Genomic DNA, 22,362 nt, shown 5'->3' on the forward strand with positions numbered 1-22,362 from the left:
GCGGGCGAAATCCCAATTTAATTGGCCTAGAATTCGAATCATCTGCCGCACACTTACACTTACAAGCACGTGTGTATATGTATGCGAGTAGTACAAGTGCGGTTAAAAGAATAGTACCACCTCACGTGAAATGAACTCTAACCAGTTTAAGCTATTCGTTTGGAAAAGTATGTGCACTTTACTATAAGTCTGTTACCTATTGGCTATTTTAAGCTGTCTTAATTGTTACCAAAAGCGACGCTATTATTTTCACTAGAATTGTGGATAATATATACATATGTACATATGTATGCAAATATATTGTGGATACTTTTGAGGGGTCTTATCGATTGCCTGGAATTCCCCACAGCGAGATAAAGAGCGAGATGGCGTAACCTGAAGTTTAGCATCTCTTTTTCATGGGCATTGGCATTCAGCTGAGGCCAGCTAAAAAATGTGGCCGCAATAAAAATAAAACAAACACAAAAAATACTGAGAAAAACCATGCAGAACACAAAACTGAAGGCGCAATAATGGAGGGAGAAATAACAATGCTTAAAAGGGCATTTTCAGGAAGCATTCCAAAGCATTCGATAACTCATTTTGGGTCCAAGTGGCCGAATCGATTGCATAACATGTACAGTGGTCACCCGTTAACATGGGAAAATGCTTTCTACGTTAAATTCATAATATTCGAAAGCAGGCTATTACATTTTGAAGATAATGAACAACTGCTTTTCATATGTATATGCTAATCTATTTGATTAATGAAAGTTTTGCAAGCACTGTGCTGGCTTGATTAGCATTAGAATGGAGATATATTATACTTGTCATTTTAATTTGACTTGCGTACTTCCCGAGGGAAACCTTTAGTTTCCCAGTGAGCTGTACTTTATGTACACACATTTCAATGACTGCGCGTACTTTTCCTTGCAATATTGGTGGCATAGCAATGCCCCATGGAATTCCATGCTCGCTTTCCCTCTCTCTCCCTTCGGCCAGCTGTCTCGCTCGCTCTTTGGGGGCTGTCCTGTTTGGGGCGCAGGAAATTAAATGGGCGCCATGGATTTCGTTTCAATTTTGTTTTTTTTTCTCTTTTTTTTTTGTTGCTTTCCCCCTGAAAAGTCGGAATTTAGTTTCCCCCATTTGGGCCACTTGACTGCTGTTGAAGCGAAACATATTGGCAGCGGCATATGGGTATATTGTGTGTAGGTATGTGTGTGTGTGTGTGTGTCCGTATAAGCACTGCCACGCCCCCTGCCCGTTTCAAACGCGCCCCCTTCCGCTGTCAGCGGCGGCGTCAGTTTGCATTGAAATGTGTGCATTCGAGATGCATTCTGACAGTTTCTGATTTCCGCTTCCCGGGCAAAAGCTGCTCAATGCCTCTATGACACTGCACTCAGCTCACAATTATGCCCCTTTCACACCGACGCAGTTTGCGAATTTAAGGCTTAGTATTTTATGAATTTTAAATTGCAATATTTGCAGCAAACAATGCAGCTTATCTGGCGACACTCTGTTTTAAGTATATTTATGCATTGCTAAATTATTAATGGTATATATAATAAATATTATCAAAGATGATGATGATATCATCTAAAAGTCATATAACTTATGCATCAAATCAAACTCTTTGCTCTGGACACTTGTCAGTTGGCCAGTGCTTTTTGTCCAGTGTATTTTTTCACTACACGTTAACTGCAATATGCCAACAGAGTTTTCGATCCGTTTGTTTATTCGTTCGACTGCACATCAGTTGCTCGTTGTCGTTATTCAATGTGCTCAACTTTATTAACTGCGGTGGCCCTTTTTTTATTATTCCCCGTTTGTTTTCACAATCCAAAAATCCGTTCTGGTGTGAAGGAGTTAATTACGCCACTCTGGCTCGGTCTTGAGCTGCTTTTTCCTTTTCGCTGAGTAGGCAAACAAGAGAAGAGCGATTTAGTGGCCCTCGGATCGGAAATATCCACACAAAAGCAGTATAAACCGATGACTGAAAAAATAAACTGCGCTTCTGAATGGAGTTTCTTCTTGGAAAGAAATCAATTCCAAGGTAAGCAAATTTGTGTTTCCATAATATGGTCAACATTTCTAACTTGTCTTTTATTTCAGAATTCGACGAAGTACGACACGATCTTGAAGGAATTTTTAAGGAGCAAACCAAGCAGGATGTGGAAAAATACCTAATCATTAACGCCGGAATAATGCTTTAAATAGATTGAGAAGCCCCTTTTGTAGATCTTAAATCAAATGACAGTTAGCGAACACAAAGAAAATGAAATATTTATAATACAAATTACAATAAACGGGAAAAAGCTTTTTGTTGATTTGATGCAGTAAATTCAGTTAACTTTTATATTAAAAATGTATTCCTTTCTCAATAATGAGAAGTTTCTTTAAAAAGAATTGCTTATAATTAGAATGTAGAATAGAAAACCTCTTTGTAGTGACATCTGCCTCACAGATATTATATATTATATACATATTTAAATATATGTATATATAAAATATTATATAAATAATATACCATATTATATAAAGATGTATATTTTTTAGAGTAAACAGTTGTCAAAGCAAAAAATATTAGAAACTAGTTTTAAGGAACATTATTGCAATACATGTATTAATGGTGGTTCACCTTCCATTTCAGATATACAAGAATTCTATGAATTGACCTTATTGGATGACTCGAAGAGCATACAACAAAAGACAGCCGAGACCTTGCAAATTGCAACCAAATGGGAGAAGGACGGCCAGGCAGTCAAAATAGCCGATGTGAGTAGGATCGTATGAATTAGGATCGCCGTCTTTAAAATGCTACATATACTGTTTATAAGTCCTTGTGTTTTGAACTGAAATTTAGTGCCGGGGAGATGTGAATGAATTCGTAACCCCAACTAGAGAACTTATATCCACCTGTTTACATCGATCTTAGATTTTCATTTCAACATCATTACATTCTTACTTATGCTTCTACCTAGTTCATTGTTATGATCGCATCATTCGTTCATATATGCTCCATTTTCACGTTTTGTTTCGAATATAGTACCTTTTTATCTGACATATTTTTGTACTTTTATATATCTCCTTTATAGTCTTATAGTAAACTCTATTCTTGAATCTAGATGGTTTTGACTTTCATTAAAATATATTCTTTCTGTATTCTATATATTCTATAATCTCTGTTTTGACCCCAACCTTTTGCGTGTGCCACTTGAGTTTCAATTCCCTATGAGTGCGTTTTCTTTGATATATACATATCTGTAGTACGCGGATTTTGGCCCGCTTCTTTTCGAGTTTGAATTACCCTTTATTAATCTGTTCAACCGTCTTTCTTAGATTTTGCCTATTTTTACGAGTTTTAGATACTCTGTTTCCTATGTGCCACTAAGTATGCAATGATATATTTTACCCGGTTTTCGAGTTTTCTTTTCAATTATTTGAGATTATTTGCATAAAATCCGTGATTATTTCTAGATCCAAGCTCCAGTTCCAAGAGCATATTCTTTGCGTTTCCCTCGTTGTTCGCATCTCACTCGATCTGCTCTACTCTATACTGTTCTCTGTTCTTCTCTTCTTCCACTCCACGCCTACAACAATACTACAACTTATAATACTACTACTATACTATTACTCTACTACTCTACTACTACTACTACTACTACTACTACTACTTACTATCCTCGAATATCGCACAGTTTATCAAATCTTCAAACCTAAATCGCAATTGCGCCTATGAGTTTAACAACGACGCCTCATCCAATCAAACCAACCAATCAGCACTCAATCAGAATCAGATCGCGAATAATGTGAGTGCCCAAGCGCAGGCCGAGGCCCTCAGCAGAACATTTAAGAGTGAATTGGAAGAGATCTTGGTAAGAAACGCACTGCATACATCCCATTACGATCCATTACGATAATCATATGCTTAATATCCATCTGCCATCGTCACTCTGGGAACTCTGGGATAAGTTATTCAACAATACCAATGGGATGACAATTTCTAAAACATATAATTCTAGTTCTGTTTATTAAAAATTTACTTTGGCTATGAGATCTTTCAACCCTTTTACTGTACTGATAATCTCAGCAATGCGAATATATATAGGCTAATATCCGTGCCATTAAAGTGGAGCCCCACTTAGCCCCAAGCATGCAGTTAATGCAAAAATGAATCGAGAGCACAGCCATTAGGTGGCACCGTAGCTAATTGAAATCTCTTGAACATGTCCCGGGATCCAAGCACGTGGTGAGTGGATGGAAATGGGCGGGAGTGGTGCTCAATCCTCGAGAGCGAGAGGCGGTTGAATGTCCTTGCGCCCAGATGTGCCCATCAAATTGCTGGCGCTTAAGTGGCTGTGACAACCGGTGGGGCACTTGGAAATTAAATGGATATGTACATAAGCTGGCACACAATAACCCTTCCAATGGGCAGACTGCTGCAGCGTTGGGAAAAATCTACAGGGTATCAGTTAAGCTGGCCTCAGAAGCGAAGCTCCACTATTCAACTGGAGTTCTTTCTACCAAAAGATAATGACTTGTATATAAGTATATCTAAAAAACTCTGAAATAAGCAAACTTTTTACAAGGTAATCCCAAGTCGTATCCCGTTCGTTTATGTTTGAGGTTATCGTTGTCGCTATACGATACCTACACATTAAAACGAACAACAACAAAAAAATGTAAGAAAAACTAGGAGCAGACACAAAGGCTCAGATTTCCAACCTTTCGCTTTCGCCTGCCGCCGTCCCGCTCGCACCGCCTGTTGCCGTTCCACTTGCACCCACGGCCCGCTCGGCAATTCACTTTGTTTGTTGTCCTTTCGCGCCCGCATTGTTGTTGCTTTTTGTTGTTTGTCGCCTGGGACATGCGTACTAAAAATCGGAGGGTCGTCAAGCCGTCGAGTCGTGAAATTCAGAAATCGTGCAATCGTGAAATCGGAACGGCGAAAAAGCGAAACGGCGCTGGTACACGTCACAAATCGGCCAACGGTAAACGATAGGCGGTAGACGAACGGTAAACTGTTGACGGCTACAGTGGGCCCTCGCAGTTGGAACTCTATGTGTTTCATTCCCTACATACATTTGCATATGTGGTATGATACTCGAAAACTAATTTCAAAGGGTGTCTTGTTTATGTTTGAAAACTTGCTCTGACTTACCTTACCCTTATTATTTTGCGTAACTTTTCCCCATAGCGAGACTTCACTGCACCGCTGCGAAAATTCTGTCTTGGGTTTGAAGGATGCTGCCGGCAAATGTTTGTTATCAGTGCTAACCAATGAATGATTGCCCAAGGTTCCCATTACTTATTTCTTTGCCGCTCTCTCTCTGTTTTGTTGCCAACATTTTTTTTGTATTGTTTTTTGTTTTTGTTTCAGTTTTTTTGTCGCTGTTTTTTTATTTATTTTTTTTTGTTGTTTGGCCGGGCCGAGGCAGCGACGCCGGCAGCGACGTCAACAGAGGCGGTAACACACGAACACACTCGGTTTTTGGCGAACGGACATGGACCCGTGGGTCTGGTGTGGTGTGGTCTGGTCTGGTCTGGTGTGGTATTCCTCTAGGGGGTGGTGCCCGGGTGCTGGGCCATTCCGGGGGGGTGGTGGTGTCGTTCGGGGGGCGACGGTGGGCGGCGTATGGCAAAGGAAAAACGGCAGCGGCAAACGGAACGGCAAAGGCGGTAGTAACAGTCGTGCCGTTGACGCGTCGAGTCGCACAACAATTTTGCATAGCGGCGCGTGTCTGTCTGCTTCTCAAAGTGTGTGCGTGTGTGTGTGTGTGTCTAGGTGGTGGGTGTGTAGGTGTGTGGGTGCGGGGAATACCCTTTAACCCTCCAGACGCTGTTTAACCCTCGTTAAACGTGGGCAGGCACAGCACACAACAAAATACAAACGAAAAACGAAACGAGCACCAACACTTGTGGTTCACAATTCGAATGGTTTTTGTTTGGCATTTTGCAACGAATACGCCAAATATAAATTATAAATTTGCATGTGTTGATTTAATCCCCACATGTTGAAAAAACAACAGTAAACATATACAAAACAAAATATTCAAAAACTGTGCATTTTCAGCACATAAATCGTTCAACATTTCTTCGAAACAGAAATTTAAGTAGTTTATTTCAATTTTTTGTGTGTGAGCTCTATCGTGATCAAGTCAATATTTCTGTTTTTTCCCTTGGCGTTGTTATCAGTCGTTGGCCGGCGAATATTTTCCCCAGTTTTCTCGTGTTTCCCTGCCACATGCGTGTCCATCACTCATCGACTTTGGCGCCAAAAAACAAACATTTTACATAATTGTAAGACAGAATGTACACATCGAGTGGGGAAACAGCAAAAAGAACGAACAAGGTACACAAAACCAGACCCAGTTTGAGGCCTTGCTAGGTGGCAGGTGAACAACGGGGCGGATGAGCAACATCAGGCATGCTTCCAAATATTACGTATACGCCCCACGTGCCCAACAGCAATCGCTCACCAATTAAACGCACCACCAGGTGGCACAAATGAAAAGTGATTAAACCCGCACAGCAGTTAATTGAGCCATTACTTTAATTAATTGCTGGAATTTGTGATAATTCACAGCCATACGGTTGACACATTTATGTTTAGTGCGAAATTCCGTACAAAATTAATATGAAACTTTCGTTCGGTAGCAACTATTTACTTGCCAAACCACAGACTTGCTTGAACAGGAATATACACATTTGCTTGAACTCACCGAGCCCTTTGCTGTTTCCTTGCTATTTTCCGACTTTTTTCGGTTTCTTTCACTGCCACTCGCTGAGTTTTTCATTCATGGCCGTCTGGCATTGGAAAACATCGTTAGAGCAACAAGAAAAACAACATAAATGAGACGAGCAATATATCAATCTATTTATTTTGGCAGCTCGCATCGCTTGGCGTTTCTTGCGTTTCTTTCATGCCAAAAAGCGCTTTGGATTTTGACTTTCTGCTGCTAGTTTCGAGAGCATTTTCGTACAGCTACCAGAATCTTTTGAATTTAGAACACATGTTTCTTCGCTCCGACTGTAAACAAAAAGTATTCGGCATATGCTTTTTGGACCTTGGCACACACTCTATAAAAATCAGATGCTAAACGAACTTTTTGCTCCAAAACAATGAAGATCCCACTAAAAACCCAACTGAAAATCTGCTAGAGTTGCTGTTTTATAGCTGAACATTGAAAATATCAAAACTAATGCAACCACAAATCATAAATAAAACGTTTGAAATGTAAATATTGATTCTGACAATGTGATCACAAATCAATTTTCAATTTTCTCTCAATGAAAACCGAATAAACAAGGTTCGCAGAAAATAAATGATTATGATTAATGACTCATGGCAAGCTTGGAAAATATTTGGCATTACCAAACGGAATCAGTAAATTCCGGTTAATAAATTCGATGTGTTGTAAATTTTCAAATATTCACCAACCAAAAAGTTTTGCTGCAAAAAAGTATTCTATGTAAATGCTTTTGTCCCATTTCTGGCTAGCAAATGTGGAAATCGCAATCAGATTTGTATCTGTTGTTGTCATGTGTGTGTGTGTAACCGGTGAAAAACAAACAAAGACAACGAGGTTGCCGATTTCAATTCCATTCGTTCCAGCTTTTCCGCTTTTCCGGCTGCTTGCACCCAACTTGTTGCTATCGCAACTCTTCAGTGGGAAAGTGGGCATCCCATTATACTGTCAAAGTTGAGTACTTTACATGTTTTTACTGTGTTTTTCGTAAATTACAACACAACATGATAATACCAATAATAATTTATTAAAATACATAATATATTCATATTAATATGAATATTAATTTAAAATAAACCAAACAAGACGAATTGTGAATCCATTTAGGTGTTACACATACCAACACAATTCAACTATTTGAAATTTTTTTTAAGATATTTTTAAGATAAAATGAAGCGCACAAAGTGAACAAATCCCACCGATTTAAATAAAACAAGAGCTTTATTTGATTTAAATCCAAAACTAAGACATATCGCGGGGAAACTTGACCAATACTACACTGTGAAAAATGATCGACTGGGTGTCGATAGTGCGACATTCGAGGCGCCGCTTTTCAAATTATGTTGGTTCGCGGTCGCCGGTGCGAATGCGTCGACGTCGACGTCAATTGACAGCGCCGCCGCCCCAACAACAGCAACAACAATACCACCAACAACCACAACAACATCAACAGGATCAACATCAGTCCAGGGAACGGCAGAAAAAGGATAAGGAGAAGGAAAGGGAAAGCGAGAAGGACAATGAATCGGGGGGTGGTATCGGTTCGCGATATGCCTGCTGTTGTGCCAACGTAAGTGGGGGAAGGTAACGTACAATCCTATCGATATATAAAAAGCGATTTTCGACTTGAATATCGGTTCTGAAAGTCTTACAAGTTTAAGACTGAAATATAAGTTGGCGGGATTGTGGCAGCGTCTTATCATATGAAATGGCTAACACTGTGGCCAGTTAAGAATAACAACGATACACTAATCGATTATTTCGATATTGATACTGATCGCAGTTCCTTTGGTTTTCTTTTCGCAGAATCAGCGCATGCGCATCGAATCGGATACGGAAAATGCCAAGGAGCCAACGGCCGAGCAGCAGCAGCAGCAGCAGGCGCAGCAGCGCAGTTCCCGCTCCCCGCAGCAGCAGAATCCGCAGCAGCCGCAGCAGCAGCAGGGATCCAAATCCAGGAGCGGGTCCCAGACTGTAAGTTCCTGCAATTTAATCATATGCGCCAACAGGCTTAGCTGAAAATCCCTGCCAGCAATCACAGATACAGATACAGTCACAGTCACTCACACAGACATACCCAAACGCACACCAGCGCAAGCGAGTCCTCGTGAGCCTCCATCCACATCCACATCAACATCAAAGCCAACACCAACTCCAACACCAACACCAACACCAACACCATTACCAACTTCGCCTTAACAACGGCAATCAAGCCAAAATGCTCAAGCGCGCTTTCGAGTCCACCTAGTTTTCCCTGCCATTTTCCCGGCGTGGAGAAGTCCTCGAGGGCAGAGCAACCAGCTCGCGAAAAAGCCAAGGAGGTGGAAAACCGCTGGCTGTGTAATTAGCCCCCTGCCCAGAGAATTCATTAGTTCGCAGTTGCGAGGCTGCTCGCATTCGCACTTCATTTGGCGGTTTCGCTAAAGAATTAAACAGGCTATTAACGATAAATTTATGAAATTCCAAAAGACATTTAATTAATTTTCACATATTTTCTATATATTTTCCAATCATTAGGTTGTAAAATTCATTGTTGCTACATTTTGTTATTAGTTTAAAAACGACGCGGCCGCGGTTTATCTCTTAAAGTTTATCGTTAGGTTAAGCTAAATTTAAAACATTAATTTTGATTTTTTTAACTATAAAGAGACCCGAATGAGTACAAAGATACCACCTTCTACTACCATTCCGTAGCTATATATTGAATACATTGATCTAGTTTTCTGTTAGGAATCGATTTAAAGAACGGATTAAGTGCCATTTTCAGACAACAGATGGAATTTGAATTCGATTTTAAAAGTTGCATGTTACACTGCAACCGCATTTTCACCTTAATTATTCATGTGGCACGGAAGGAGGGAACGCCCACAATTTTAAATCGCCAATGGTGAAGCCAGTGTAATTGGGAGCACGCCAGTGTATTTATCCGCCTTTTTGCATTTTTGCCCATTTTCCTGCCTTTTTAACGAATCGTTACTTACTTAAGACGCTTAGGGCGCTCGACCGCCTCGCTTTTGTGGGCCAAGCGTCGCCCATTTCCGTTTCCGGTGTGTTGTTGTTGCTCGTTGTAGCTAACCTGGCCAGAAGGCAAAAGTACATATAGAAACGAGAACGAGAAAACGAGAACTCCGGGCGTAACACATTTTCTTTATATTAAAGCTTACGATGTTTATATTAAGTTTTAGGTGCACGATTTTGTTTGATTTGTGTTTAGAAACGATTGAGGTACATTGTGAAAAATATATAATCAAGCATATTTATAATTTTAGCTTAAGTTTCATGCATGTTTTGGTTATGATTAATGTTTTAAGTTGCCAAATGAAATTTGATTTTGATTTAAGAAACATACCATGTGAAACCCCATTAAAAATATACATACGTTTTGCGCTTCTTATTTGACTTGTTTGTTCGTTTTTATTGCCTTGATGATTTATGGTTTGTATTCATTTTTATTTTAAGTTTTAAATATGTTTATTTCTGCAGGCTAAAAATCCAATAGTTCGAATTAAATATTTTCCATAAAGCTTAACTATCTTAATGCTTAGCATTGACATAAACCAGTCTTAAAAAAAAGTCGGAATGCCAATATCGTTAGTACCTTTTAATAAAGTACGAAATTGATTTGATTGAAATGCGCTACATTTTTGCTCACCATAAAAACAGTTGATCATTTTAAAAAAACGAGCTTTTAAAAATTTAACATACGTATATATCTAGTATTTTTTGGTATAACTCGACGATCACCAAGCGGTCACTCTGTTGCCAATCGATAGGCCGAGCTAGCTGCAAAAATCGATTCTAATAGTTGGGTGTGTTGTTTTCGTCGCGCTCGGTTCCTCGCATTATTTTTTTGTTTGTTTATTTTGTTCTGTGCAATGGATATGTGAACACAAGTAATTTAATATGAGTGAATTGTTTATGAGTCATTGGCACTGCATTACCAACGGCGGTGACATATAACTGGAGTGTGGGAAAGGGAGCGAGCATTGCCAGCGCAAGCGATAACGATAGACCGCCGCCTATCGATCGACACGGAGGGGGAAAAATGCCAGCAAAACAAGGAGACAGAGAGAGAGAGTGAGAAAAAATTTAAGTCGGTATACCGAAAAAAAAATATTCGCTCTCCCTCTCTCGCACAGAGTGTGCGTGCGTGCGTGCGTGTTAGTGTGTCTCCGTGTGTTGTGTTGTGTTTGTTGTTTCGGTGGCGGCGGCGGCGGCCTCTTTTCAGTTTCCCGATCGCTAAAACACAAACAACACGCCCGTGCGTGCGATTTAAATATATATAGATGTTTCAAAAGAAAAACCACTAAGTTCGCAATTGTGTGCATTTTCGTTTGTCTAGTGCAAAAAGTTGGATAATCACAGGCGGCAAATAAAATAGTAACGAATCGAGTTCAAGAAGAAGAAGTTGAAGAGGAAGCAGAGGCAGCAGCGCCGGCATTTGTCCGTGTGTTGTTGTTGTTGTTGCTTGTGTGCGGCTGTAACTTTAACCCTTGAACCGCCATAAGAATAAAAAACAAGTATAACAATAAGTTATAAAATCAACTAAACAAAAGCCGCTGCAAAATGACAACGAGGAAAAAGAAGCGCGACGGCGGCGGCAGCGGCGGCGGATTCATCAAGAAAGTATCGTCGCTCTTCAATCTGGATTCGGTAAAAATCGGTCTTACTACTATCCATTATCATGTCTGCCTACATATGTAGATACACCATATATATATGTATATATATATGGCCAATATGAAAAATATCTGTTGGATATATGTAGGAAAAGCTGGGCATCTGCGCTCTATATAGTGCGCGATGATTCCATGGTTTGTGGTACCCTCTACTCGCCGTAGGATATACTAGATTCGTTGAAAAGTGTGTTACAGGAAGAAGGACTCTATAAAGTGTATATTCGAGATCAGGATTACTAGACAATTCAATCTGACCTCGTTTGGTTCAGACCGTTGCCACGCCCACCAATCGCAAAAAGCAGTTTTATATCATAATCAATCTAGTGCTTCACTGTCTGCGTTGTGGGTATTGACTAGTCGCGAGATTCGGCTATAGTGTTCTCTCTGGTGTTCAAAACAAATTCGCAGACGGACTGAAAGCTAGCCGATTTTCCTCGATTCAATAGCCATATACAAGTGTGCGAACAGCTGGGGGCATGCTTTTAGTGCCAAATTTACTTCTATTACTTCCATTTAAATGTGGTGCGATGGTGGAGGTGCCAGCTCTCAAAAAGTTGAATTGTTTACGGCTTACTTGCACATTTAAGTATTTGTTTACGAAGCTTCTGGGCTTTGTTTACTTTTCACGTATTGTAAGGCATTGCATGCAAATTTAGCAAATTGTACAAAAGTTAATTGTTTTCTAGCCAGTTGTGCACAAAGTTCTTTATAACGGCTATAGTATTCCTATTGGTTGGCTATTGAGCGCAACTCTGAATGGAAACTACACTTTTGCCCTCCACTGTGCGCACACTCGCACTCACACAGTTGGGTGCGTTGTCATCATTTTAGCGTCTTTGCATTGCCTTCGCAGAAAAAAAAAGTAATAGAATGAAAAGACTCTTCTTTGTCTCTTTCTAATGCTCCGATCAACGGTTCTTGTTGGTTCTCTTGTTGGATTTGTTATTGTACTCACCACTCTTTTGGTTGTTCCTGTTCTTGTTGTTGCTGCTGCTGGTGGCTGCCCTTAATATTCCGCACAGACGTATGTACTTGTTGTTGTTGTCCCCAATTCGATGTGCCCTCTCGCTCGCTCTCTTAATTTTTGACGAAAACCGTTTTATTTTCGTAAATTCTACCACCCACCAAACAAAGGAATTTACAGTGGACACTGGCTAACTGAGAAGGCTGCAAATAATTGAAAAGAAATTCAAAGGTAGAGCATGCCTAGATCTCTTTTAATGGGTATAATAACTATCATAAAAGATATTCAACTATTTCCCCGCATATCCACTGTTAAATCGAAGGGGTTTTTTTCTGTACATCCAGTACTGGATCTCATCCGATTTTTCCGCAAAAACTTATAAACACATCACGCGTCTGTCGGCGGTGGCAACAACAAATGGACGCGAAGGACAAGTTTACATATTGAACCATAATTTTAGTACTACCCACCGCTCCCTGGGGGCCCGGAATAATATAATAATGGCATATGGAATATGGCTTTGGATTTCCGTTTTGATTTCGTTTCCCTCGCAGGTGTTTCGACCACGATCGTTGTCACGTCGCGTCCCGTCTCGTCCGATCTCATACAGTAAACCCCTGGGCAGTGTGCCAACATTTCTATACTCGATTTGATCAATGAAGTGCAACGCAGCTTGACGCATTCAAATTTCTCACTGGCCGTGGATTATTTGCGGATTATTAATAAGCTATATACATATACCTACATAGGTATATGGTTATGCTATAATCTTCGGTGCGTTTGATGTGGGAAGAGGGGGTATCAGTAGTCTTTACGCTTTTATGGCAATATCCATATAGATTTGACTTTTCCTTCCACGGATTTCTCACGCATTTCATATGACTCATATTTGTTTATCGTGAGCAATTGGGTCTCTGGTTTTTCTAGTCTTTATGATCTTTTTGCTGCTTACTAAAAATACTAAAATTTCGAGCTATACATGTTTATGATCACATATCACATATGCGAAATGTGTTTTATTTTTGGCATTCTTCTTGCATTGCCGTAATTAAAAGACTTTCTAAAGAGCCTTGACCATTGACTAGGGATTGCTATTAACTAGTTTTCCTATTCGTGTAGACCTTGAAAAGCTCGTTTGGAATTTTCTACTTGTGCATTCATTGCCTATTAAATTTCCTTTTATCAGTTTGCATGCAACGCGCGTAATCGAATAAGCATTTAAATAGACTATAATTTAATGATTCATTTGATTTGAGGTTTTGCGCTTACGACATGATGCCATCGCTATTCTTTCATTAACAAAATGCGAGGTGCAGTTGGAATTCTGTTTTTAGTGCCAGTTTTCTTACAATGGCTTAAGAATTTTATCGTCTGCGGTTCGCTTTTCCGCATTTTCAGTGTGCTTGTGGTCCCAAGCATATGTTTATCATAGATAAGATAAGCGCTCCATATATGTGATATGATTTGGCTTTAGTGCCAGCTACTAATTTCAAGGGTGTGCAACTTTACAAAAAAAATACAAAAAAAACAAGGCCTACGAAAAAAAGTCTAGAAGTAGGAGAAGAAAAAAACGATTGTAGCTCGTTGGTCCCGTTAATATAGCGTGCTGTTGTTGAGGTTTTTTTTCTTTGGGTTTTTTGTTGCCTATTTTTTTTTGTTTTTTGCTTGGGGCTTAGTTGGCTGAAAGTCTTGTGTGTTTGTCCCAACACGCCCCTGCTTCCCCCCCGCCACATTCCTAGCCCATTACCTCCCCCCGTAAAAACGCCCGCTCGCATTAAAGTGAGTTCCGATTGTTAACTTTATGATGTAATTTTTCTTCTTTTTATAATTCTTTTTGGGCTGGAAAAAGTGTAACCAGAGTTGTCAGCGGAAGCAGAAGCGGCACGAACCTGTTAGCCTAAGTGCCCGCGTACAGTGTTCGCCCGCTAATGGGTTCTCACAGATGTAACACGTCTATTGCTGTAATTACAGACATTAAATTATACGAACTGTGAACGGGGGAGCGTTAATCTGTCACGTTTTTATGTTTCCTTGAGTTATATGTCTTAAATTATTTTACATACATAATAATCGTATCATATTCATTAATTGAAATCATATTGTAATCTTTAAAGAGCAAGCAATGTAAATCCCCTACTAGGGAGGCACCACTGTAGCTGCAGCAGCGAGTATCCTCCAGCGATTAACCCAAAGAGCATTTTAATATTTTTAGCCCGCCTGCTTAGGCTCCCTAGGCGTACACTTGACTTGACCCACTCCCAGGGTTAATTGGCAATTTTTCGCTAGACAAGAGCGTCCGATATGGGAATTTATCTGCAGCGTGTGTGGGGCTGTGGCGGGTTAAGTGGGGGGGTTGGTGGAGCGACGCCCACTTTTGCAGTGCATATGTACATCTTCTTGGGGTTAATGTTGCTGTCGTCGCCGCTTGATGAATTCATTTACACTGGGCTGCTAATCAATTGAACTCGTTTAACGATGCCGTAACCCGTCACCCGCCACCCCCTCCGCCTCTCCGCTCCTTAACCCATCGCTGCGGGTTGTGCAAGCTGTGGTTTTTGTTGCCATTTTTAGCGCACGTTTGTTGTTTGTTTGTTTTTTCGTTTTTCTTCTCTTTTTTTTTTTGTATTTTGGTCGCCTGTTAATTGCAACGAGAGTTTTGGCTGCACGGCCCAGTTAATTCAAGATATTTCGAGACTCCATTGCCATTGACACGGTTTCCCATCTCCGGCGAGGGTGCGGCCCTGGGGGCCTTTGTAGGGTTAACACTGTACTGTATGCTAATGAGTCACTGCACCGATCGGAGATCCTCTCTAAACCTTTCTCTTTCACTTTAATCACCCACTACAGCTCCATAAGGCATCGTCGACAAAGGTAAGCCACACAGACGGATCCGAAACGCGATTAGATTCTTAGCCCACCTGTTGCCATTGTCGAATTGTACTTCATATTGCCCATTTCATATTGTCCATTTTAAACATAGTAGAACATTTCCATTCTATGTACATATACATTTCATGTATATACGATTACATTTAAAAGATGCTACGTCTATAATGAAATATATAGAATATACTTGCTCCCAACTTCCTGCAATATGTAGTGAAATCGAAAATGGAAACGGGCCAAAAAATCAACGTTGTTTGTCGTCGTTTTAACTGCATTTGCATTTATTTGTGTGATCGTCGTGTGTTTCGTCTCCGTTCATGTTGTTTTATGTATTCGCTGCCTAACTGAATTATCCATGCAATGACATCACAAGTCGCTAAAAAGCTGAGAAGAAATTAGCTCGAAAGATTGTTTTTCGGGGCGTATTTCTAGATATTTCGAACATTTAGTAAGCAATTCACAACTGAAACAAGTGAATCGCTAGCTGCATTTGTTATAAAGAAAGAACTCATCTAAATAAGTACTCATCTAATAAGTTCAATTTGTGTATTTAATTGGGTGCTAACGGGTGCTCAAAAAAATACATATTTCTAACCCAACTATGTAAGAACATATTTATATAGTCTTGATAAAATTTAGACACGATCAAGACTATATTATTAAATAATAAACTCAATATGTTTTAAATCCATAAATTCCATAAATGGAACTAAACATACATTTGTTTAGTTTATACGTAAACAAATAAAATATTTTGTATTTATGTTATTCATTTATGTACTCATATATAAAAAACAGCTCTCATTACATTTTGAATTCACAACATTTCACAACAAACTAAAACACTTACTCACCCCACATTATTCCAACTATTTGTCCATTGTATAATGACTCCCAAACAACTTATCAACTTATATGAACCATTTTAATGACCTTCGATATCCTCCAGGTAAATGGCGATGACAGTTGGTTATACGAGGACATTCAGCTGGAGCGCGGCAACTCCGGATTGGGCTTCTCCATTGCCGGCGGTACGGATAATCCGCACATCGGCACCGACACCTCCATCTACATCACCAAGCTCATTTCCGGCGGAGCAGCGGCCGCCGATGGACGGCTGAGCATCAACGACATCATCGTATCGGTGAACGATGTGTCCGTGGTGGATGTGCCACACGCCTCCGCCGTGGATGCCCTCAAGAAGGCCGGAAATGTGGTCAAGCTGCATGTGAAGCGAAAACGTGGAACGGCCACCACACCGGCAGCGGGATCGGCAGCAGGAGATGCACGCGATAGTGCGGCCAGCGGACCGAAGGTCATCGAAATCGATCTGGTCAAGGGCGGCAAGGGACTGGGCTTCTCCATTGCCGGCGGCATTGGCAACCAGCACATCCCCGGCGACAATGGCATCTATGTGACCAAGTTGATGGACGGCGGAGCAGCGCAGGTGGACGGACGTCTCTCCATTGGAGATAAGCTGATTGCAGTGCGCACCAATGGGGTAAGTTCATAAACTACTGAATGGTAGCTCCTAATTCCATTATTATATATTATTGTATGCCTCTCCAACAGAGCGAGAAGAATCTGGAGAACGTAACGCACGAACTGGCGGTGGCCACGTTGAAGTCGATCACCGACAAGGTGACACTGATCATCGGGAAGACGCAGCACCTGACCACCAGTGCGTCCGGCGGCGGAGGAGGAGGCCTTTCATCCGGACAGCAGTTGTCGCAGTCCCAATCGCATCTGGCCACCAGCCAGAGCCAAAGTCAGGTGCATCAGCAGCAGCATGCGACGCCGATGGTCAATTCGCAGTCGACAGGTGCGCTAAATAGTATGGGACAAACGGTTGTCGATTCACCATCAATACCACAAGCAGCCGCAGCCGCAGTAGCAGCAGCAAATGCATCTGCATCTGCATCAGTCATTGCAAGCAACAACACAATCAGCAACACCACAGTCACCACAGTCACGGCCACGGCCACAGCCACAGCCACCAACAGTAGCAGCAAGTTGCCGCCGTCGCTTGGCGCTAACAGCAGCATTAGCATTAGCAATAGCAATAGCAACAGCAACAGCAATAATATCAACAACAGTAATAGCATCAACAACAACAGTAGCAGCAGCACGACGGCAACTGTTGCAGCAGCAGCACCAACAGCAGCAGCATCAGCAGCAGCAGCAGCATCTCCACCCGCCAACTCCTTCTATAACAATGCTTCCATGCCCGCCCTGCCTGTCGAATCCAATCAAACAAACAACCGATCCCAATCACCCCAGCCGCGCCGTAAGCGATTCATTTGTTTATTATTTAACCAAACTTCTGTTGTAATTAATTTATGCTCATCAATGTCCTGGTCGAGGGTGTTTATCGGAGGTCCTGCGATCTCCTCGAATAAATGCACTTGTGCTGGGCCCCCATCACTTTGTTTCCTTTCTTTCTTTCTTTTGATTGCTATCATTTGCGTATCTAATTTAAATATTTTCCCACACTTTGTATTTACGTATCTTTTCCTATTAATACATTTCGAAATCGTGCTCTGAGAAATTATATCATATGAATTATATGTATTTTATGATATGTTACCCTCTTTTATGTCTTTACTTATCTGTATTTAATTACCAGTTTATTTTTGCATCTGAATTGTTTATACTTTAACTATTTTGTGCATTTGTTTTTGATCCGCTCGAGTGCATTTATGGAATACGGTCCCATAAAGGCACTTGAAGCGGGTCCAATTCCTTACTCCAATCCTTTCCTAAGTACATCCCGTTCGTATATGTGATCCTTCCAATATATTCCTCCTCTTCCGGCCAAATACTTACTGCTATTGCTGCTGTGCCAAGTTAATTTGAGGCTCTAGAAAAAGATGGCTTTCATTTTCACACGCTGGAAGCTGCTCTCCCGCCTTCCCCTGTAGTCTCCTCCACCACCATGCTGTTGATTTGAACATCCCGCCACCAAAAGTTGTGCCTAGTGTTCTAGAATTGTGTTCTGGATCAGACCATTAGCGTTTGATCACCCGATCTTTGTTGATTTGTTGTGCTGTATAATATGGTGTTTTAGTAGGCGTTATTGGTGTGCCTGGGGATCGTGTATGCCTGTGTATAGTGTGTGTTTGTGTTGTGCGGGGAAATCAAGTGCAATCTTCAGTTTCCGTTCTGTTGTCTTCCGTTTCTGTTTCCGTTGGCCTCAGTTTTTGTCGCAGTCTTTTTACTTTAAACAGTTTCTTTCTCTTTCTCGTCGGTGCCAGCTGTCTCTGTCCCTTTTGCGTTTGTCTGTCTCTCTGTCTCTGTCTGGACTCCTCTGGACGCGCTGAAACCGCAAGAAAACATTATATTTCTCAAGGCATTATTAACCGCTCTATCTCTCTCTGTCTCTGTCTCCCTCTTTATCTATCTGTCTATCTCTGTCATGTCTTAATAATAATAACTTACATTCAATGTGCAACAAAAACGACCGATAAACCTAAACCAAAATCACAAATTTCTGATAACAACCTAGAGCCCGGCTCGCGATACGCCTCTACAAATGTCCTAGCCGCTGTTCCGCCAGGAACTCCACGCGCAGTCAGCACCGAGGATATAACCAGGTGAGTCACTTTTCTATACACTTGGATATTTAATATTAATGATAATGATATCGCAGAGAACCGCGCACCATCACCATCCAGAAGGGACCGCAGGGCCTGGGCTTCAACATTGTTGGCGGCGAGGATGGCCAGGGTATCTATGTGTCCTTCATCCTGGCCGGCGGCCCAGCGGATCTCGGCTCGGAGCTGAAGCGTGGCGATCAGCTGCTCAGCGTGAACAATGTCAACCTCACGCACGCCACCCACGAAGAGGCGGCCCAGGCGCTCAAGGTGAGTTAAAGTTCCAGCTGAAAGTTTCAGCTGAACGTAAGAGAAATCAAACAATTATTAAAATCGTATTTGTTTATTGTAGACTTCTGGCGGTGTGGTGACCCTGTTGGCGCAGTACCGCCCAGAGGAGTACAACCGCTTCGAGGCACGCATCCAAGAGTTGAAACAGCAGGCTGCCCTCGGTGCCGGCGGATCGGGAACCCTGCTGCGCACCACGCAGAAGCGATCGCTGTATGTGCGCGCCCTGTTCGACTACGATCCCAATCGGGATGATGGATTGCCCTCGCGAGGATTGCCCTTCAAGCACGGCGATATCTTGCACGTGACCAATGCCTCCGACGACGAATGGTGGCAGGCACGACGAGTCCTCGGCGATAACGAGGACGAGCAAATCGGTATTGTGCCATCGAAAAGGCGTTGGGAGCGCAAAATGCGAGCTAGGGATCGCAGCGTTAAGTTCCAGGGACATGCGGCTGCCAATAATAATCTGGATAAGGTGAGTGGTGAGCAATATTTACAAAGTTATCCTATTGACCATTTGCATTTCTCATCTACCAGCAATCGACATTGGATCGAAAGAAAAAGAATTTCACATTCTCGCGCAAATTTCCGTTTATGAAGAGTCGCGATGAGAAGAATGAAGATGGCAGCGACCAAGAGCGTAAGTAGACCAAGTCAAGGGAAGCCAGCAGTCCGACTCTGTCACAGTCTCGATCGTTCGCTCTTTCTTCGGAGATGGCCAATAATGGGAGAACATCAAGCAACTCAAACTCAAGGCGTTTTTTGGTTTAGTCCTAGTCTTAAGGCTCAACGACTTTCTCCACTGAATTTCTGTCTGAATGAGAGTGTGTGCTTTTGGGCGGGTGTTTGATTGACTTGTGGGCGTGCATTTTCTGCTTACGAAAAGGAGATATTAATGTTGTTTAAACATCTTTCGCGAAGATCACTTAAAACTCACTGTTAAAGTCCTTGTTCCGTGTTTTTCTTCTTAGTTAAGTCTTTCATGCCGTATTTAATGTTTTTTATGTTAATCATCCTAGGTGTACGTATCATAAGATTCAGAAAACTCGTTAAATACTTTGTAACTTGTGGGCATGAAAGGATTTAAATTAACTTTACACACAGGAAACATTTGATAAGAATAGACTCCAAAAGCTTAAAGTTCTTTATGTCCCATTTCGTTGTGTTTTATCTACTGAGTTGGTGTTTTTAATTTATTAAAATGAATTAGACAAATGTTTCGTTTGATGTTTCTGGTTTAAAAGATTTACCCATTGCCCCAACCGATTTATTGTTTGTTTTGTTTTATGCATTTTATATGATTTACATTTCTGTTTATTTCCATATGTTTTCCCCACCGAAATCCGTGATGTCCAAACACTCATTCTACCCACATTTACCAAATTCTGGATGAACCGATCGGATCCATCGACGAACCGACGAATCACTGAAACAACCACACTGAAACATACACATACTCACACATTTCCTGTCCCATTCGATATGCTTGGATGTTGTATTATTTTGTGTGTGCCCCGATCCCGAACTATATGTTTAGCCAATGGAGTTGTGAGCAGCACCAGCGAGATTGACATCAATAATGTCAACAACAACCAGTCGAATGAACCGCAACGTAAGTGCCGACTATGTCAGGTGAAAATGTTTCCAAACAGAGCCGAAGTTGGCGGTATAAATGTCGAGATGTATCCGCTTGTAAATGTATCCAGGTGTCAGGGCTTCTCAGATGGTCTAGTCTTGGTTAACAATCACACACACACACATATATATATATACAAGGCCTTGTAAACGAACACACCCATACACATATTAGACAGTAAGCTATAGTCACACGATCTTACTAACAGTTAGTCCTCGCGGGGAGTTCTTTAGCTCATGGCCATCCATCGTGTATATAGTCTTGGATTAAGCTAAAGATAATCGTATCTGTATCCGAAGAGCGTTCTTCAGCGGCAGGGTTGCACGTTTTACATCAATGTACATCTTACGATACATCATCAACAGCCCATCGAGATGAAACCAAGTTGATTTCGTTCTTTAGTTAATTTAAAAAGCTTTTCCTCCCGCAACTCTCTACTGACAGTACATTTATCTTCTTATCGCTCTTCTCTCTATCAAAAATATCCAACCTTAAATCTCTGAGTCCAGCTGCTTTCATCAAATATCTACATCACTACGACTCTAAACAGTTTTCTGAAAACCAGCAACAACCTTTAACTACTTGCCATCCTGTTGCTATTATAATACATACAGAAGAAGAAGGAACATTTTGATGGTTTTTACAAACTACTAAAATCTTGAATGGTACTTACATCTTGAATTGGATACAAAAGCGTATATTTCGAAACCAATAAATGAAAGGTATTTCGATGCTAAAAGTACCATTCAAGATCACATTTTAATCCGATAATAATAATATATAATGTTGTGCCTACCCAAATGAATCGAATTCAAACGCTGTTCTGTTTTAAACTGACCAAACATATCTCTTTCGATTTCTTCTCTTCTGTTTTCTCTCTTTTCTCTTCCCTTTCGGTTTCTCGTTTGTTTTCTCTTCGTTTTCTAGCCTTTATGCTTTGCTACACACAAGACGATGCCAATGCTGAAGGAGGTATGTACTCGATCAGATCAATTTACCAACATATCTACTTATACATAACAATCTATCTATATATCTGAGTAAATCCACTGAACATAAAAAAGACGTAACATACATTTAACCATGCTAATTTTCGATTTTCATACATAGAAATGCATTTGCTGTAAGAACTAAAACAGTTTCAGCTGAGACACATGCGATTAACCACTTACCTGCATATATACATACATAACATAACTATTTACATACATGCATACATCAAAACATCACACGTGATTACTGTTCTTTGGTTTTTCGTTGGTTCCGTTCGAATTTTCGGTTTTCAGCGCTTTTTATTTGCATCAATACATCTGTACATCACATGTATCTGGCGATCTCTACTCGTACATCACTCTCTATCGCTATAAATACATGTCAAGACTCTCCAAATACATATAGCCCACTATCTTCTATATATCTAACCGCCCCGCAAGACTATTGCGGCATAAATGAATCGTCCAAATGTAACTTTCGAAAGAACTCTATCATATGCATGTAAATGTCCATTAAATGTACACTAAATGTATAAAGGAATTTAAAAAAGGAAATATGTTAAATTATGCTAAATCGGATGTACGTCTGATTT

General features: G+C 40.9%; 1 protein-coding gene across 23 annotated transcripts in view; it reads left to right on the forward strand.

Annotated features, from left to right (window-relative positions):
* LOC122624539 (disks large 1 tumor suppressor protein) overlaps positions 1–22,362 on the forward strand; it is a 37,911-nt gene that overhangs the window by 9,661 nt on the left and 5,888 nt on the right. For 2 of the 23 annotated variants that reach the window (XM_043804156.1, XM_043804159.1), the window contains exons 1-11: positions 10,493–10,621; positions 11,071–11,381; positions 15,219–15,242; positions 16,207–16,758; positions 16,830–17,544; positions 18,763–18,850; positions 18,907–19,120; positions 19,203–19,616; positions 19,679–19,781; positions 20,679–20,753; positions 21,705–21,749. In XM_043804156.1, coding sequence (XP_043660091.1) covers positions 11,295–11,381; positions 15,219–15,242; positions 16,207–16,758; positions 16,830–17,544; positions 18,763–18,850; positions 18,907–19,120; positions 19,203–19,616; positions 19,679–19,781; positions 20,679–20,753; positions 21,705–21,749 — 2,317 coding nt within the window. In that variant the 5' untranslated portion in view covers positions 10,493–10,621; positions 11,071–11,294. Of the gene's footprint in view, positions 1–2,629; positions 2,755–3,677; positions 3,855–8,001; positions 8,299–8,534; positions 8,703–8,760; positions 9,975–10,492; positions 10,622–11,070; positions 11,382–15,218; positions 15,243–16,206; positions 16,759–16,829; positions 17,545–18,762; positions 18,851–18,906; positions 19,121–19,202; positions 19,617–19,678; positions 19,782–20,678; positions 20,754–21,704; positions 21,750–22,362 lie in introns of those variants that run through there. The other 21 variants (XM_043804148.1, XM_043804149.1, XM_043804147.1 and 18 more) reach the window with 15 other exon arrangements.

Source organism: Drosophila teissieri, chromosome X (assembly GCF_016746235.2).
Source record: "Drosophila teissieri strain GT53w chromosome X, Prin_Dtei_1.1, whole genome shotgun sequence".
In the NCBI taxonomy this organism is placed as follows: domain Eukaryota; kingdom Metazoa; phylum Arthropoda; class Insecta; order Diptera; family Drosophilidae; genus Drosophila; species Drosophila teissieri.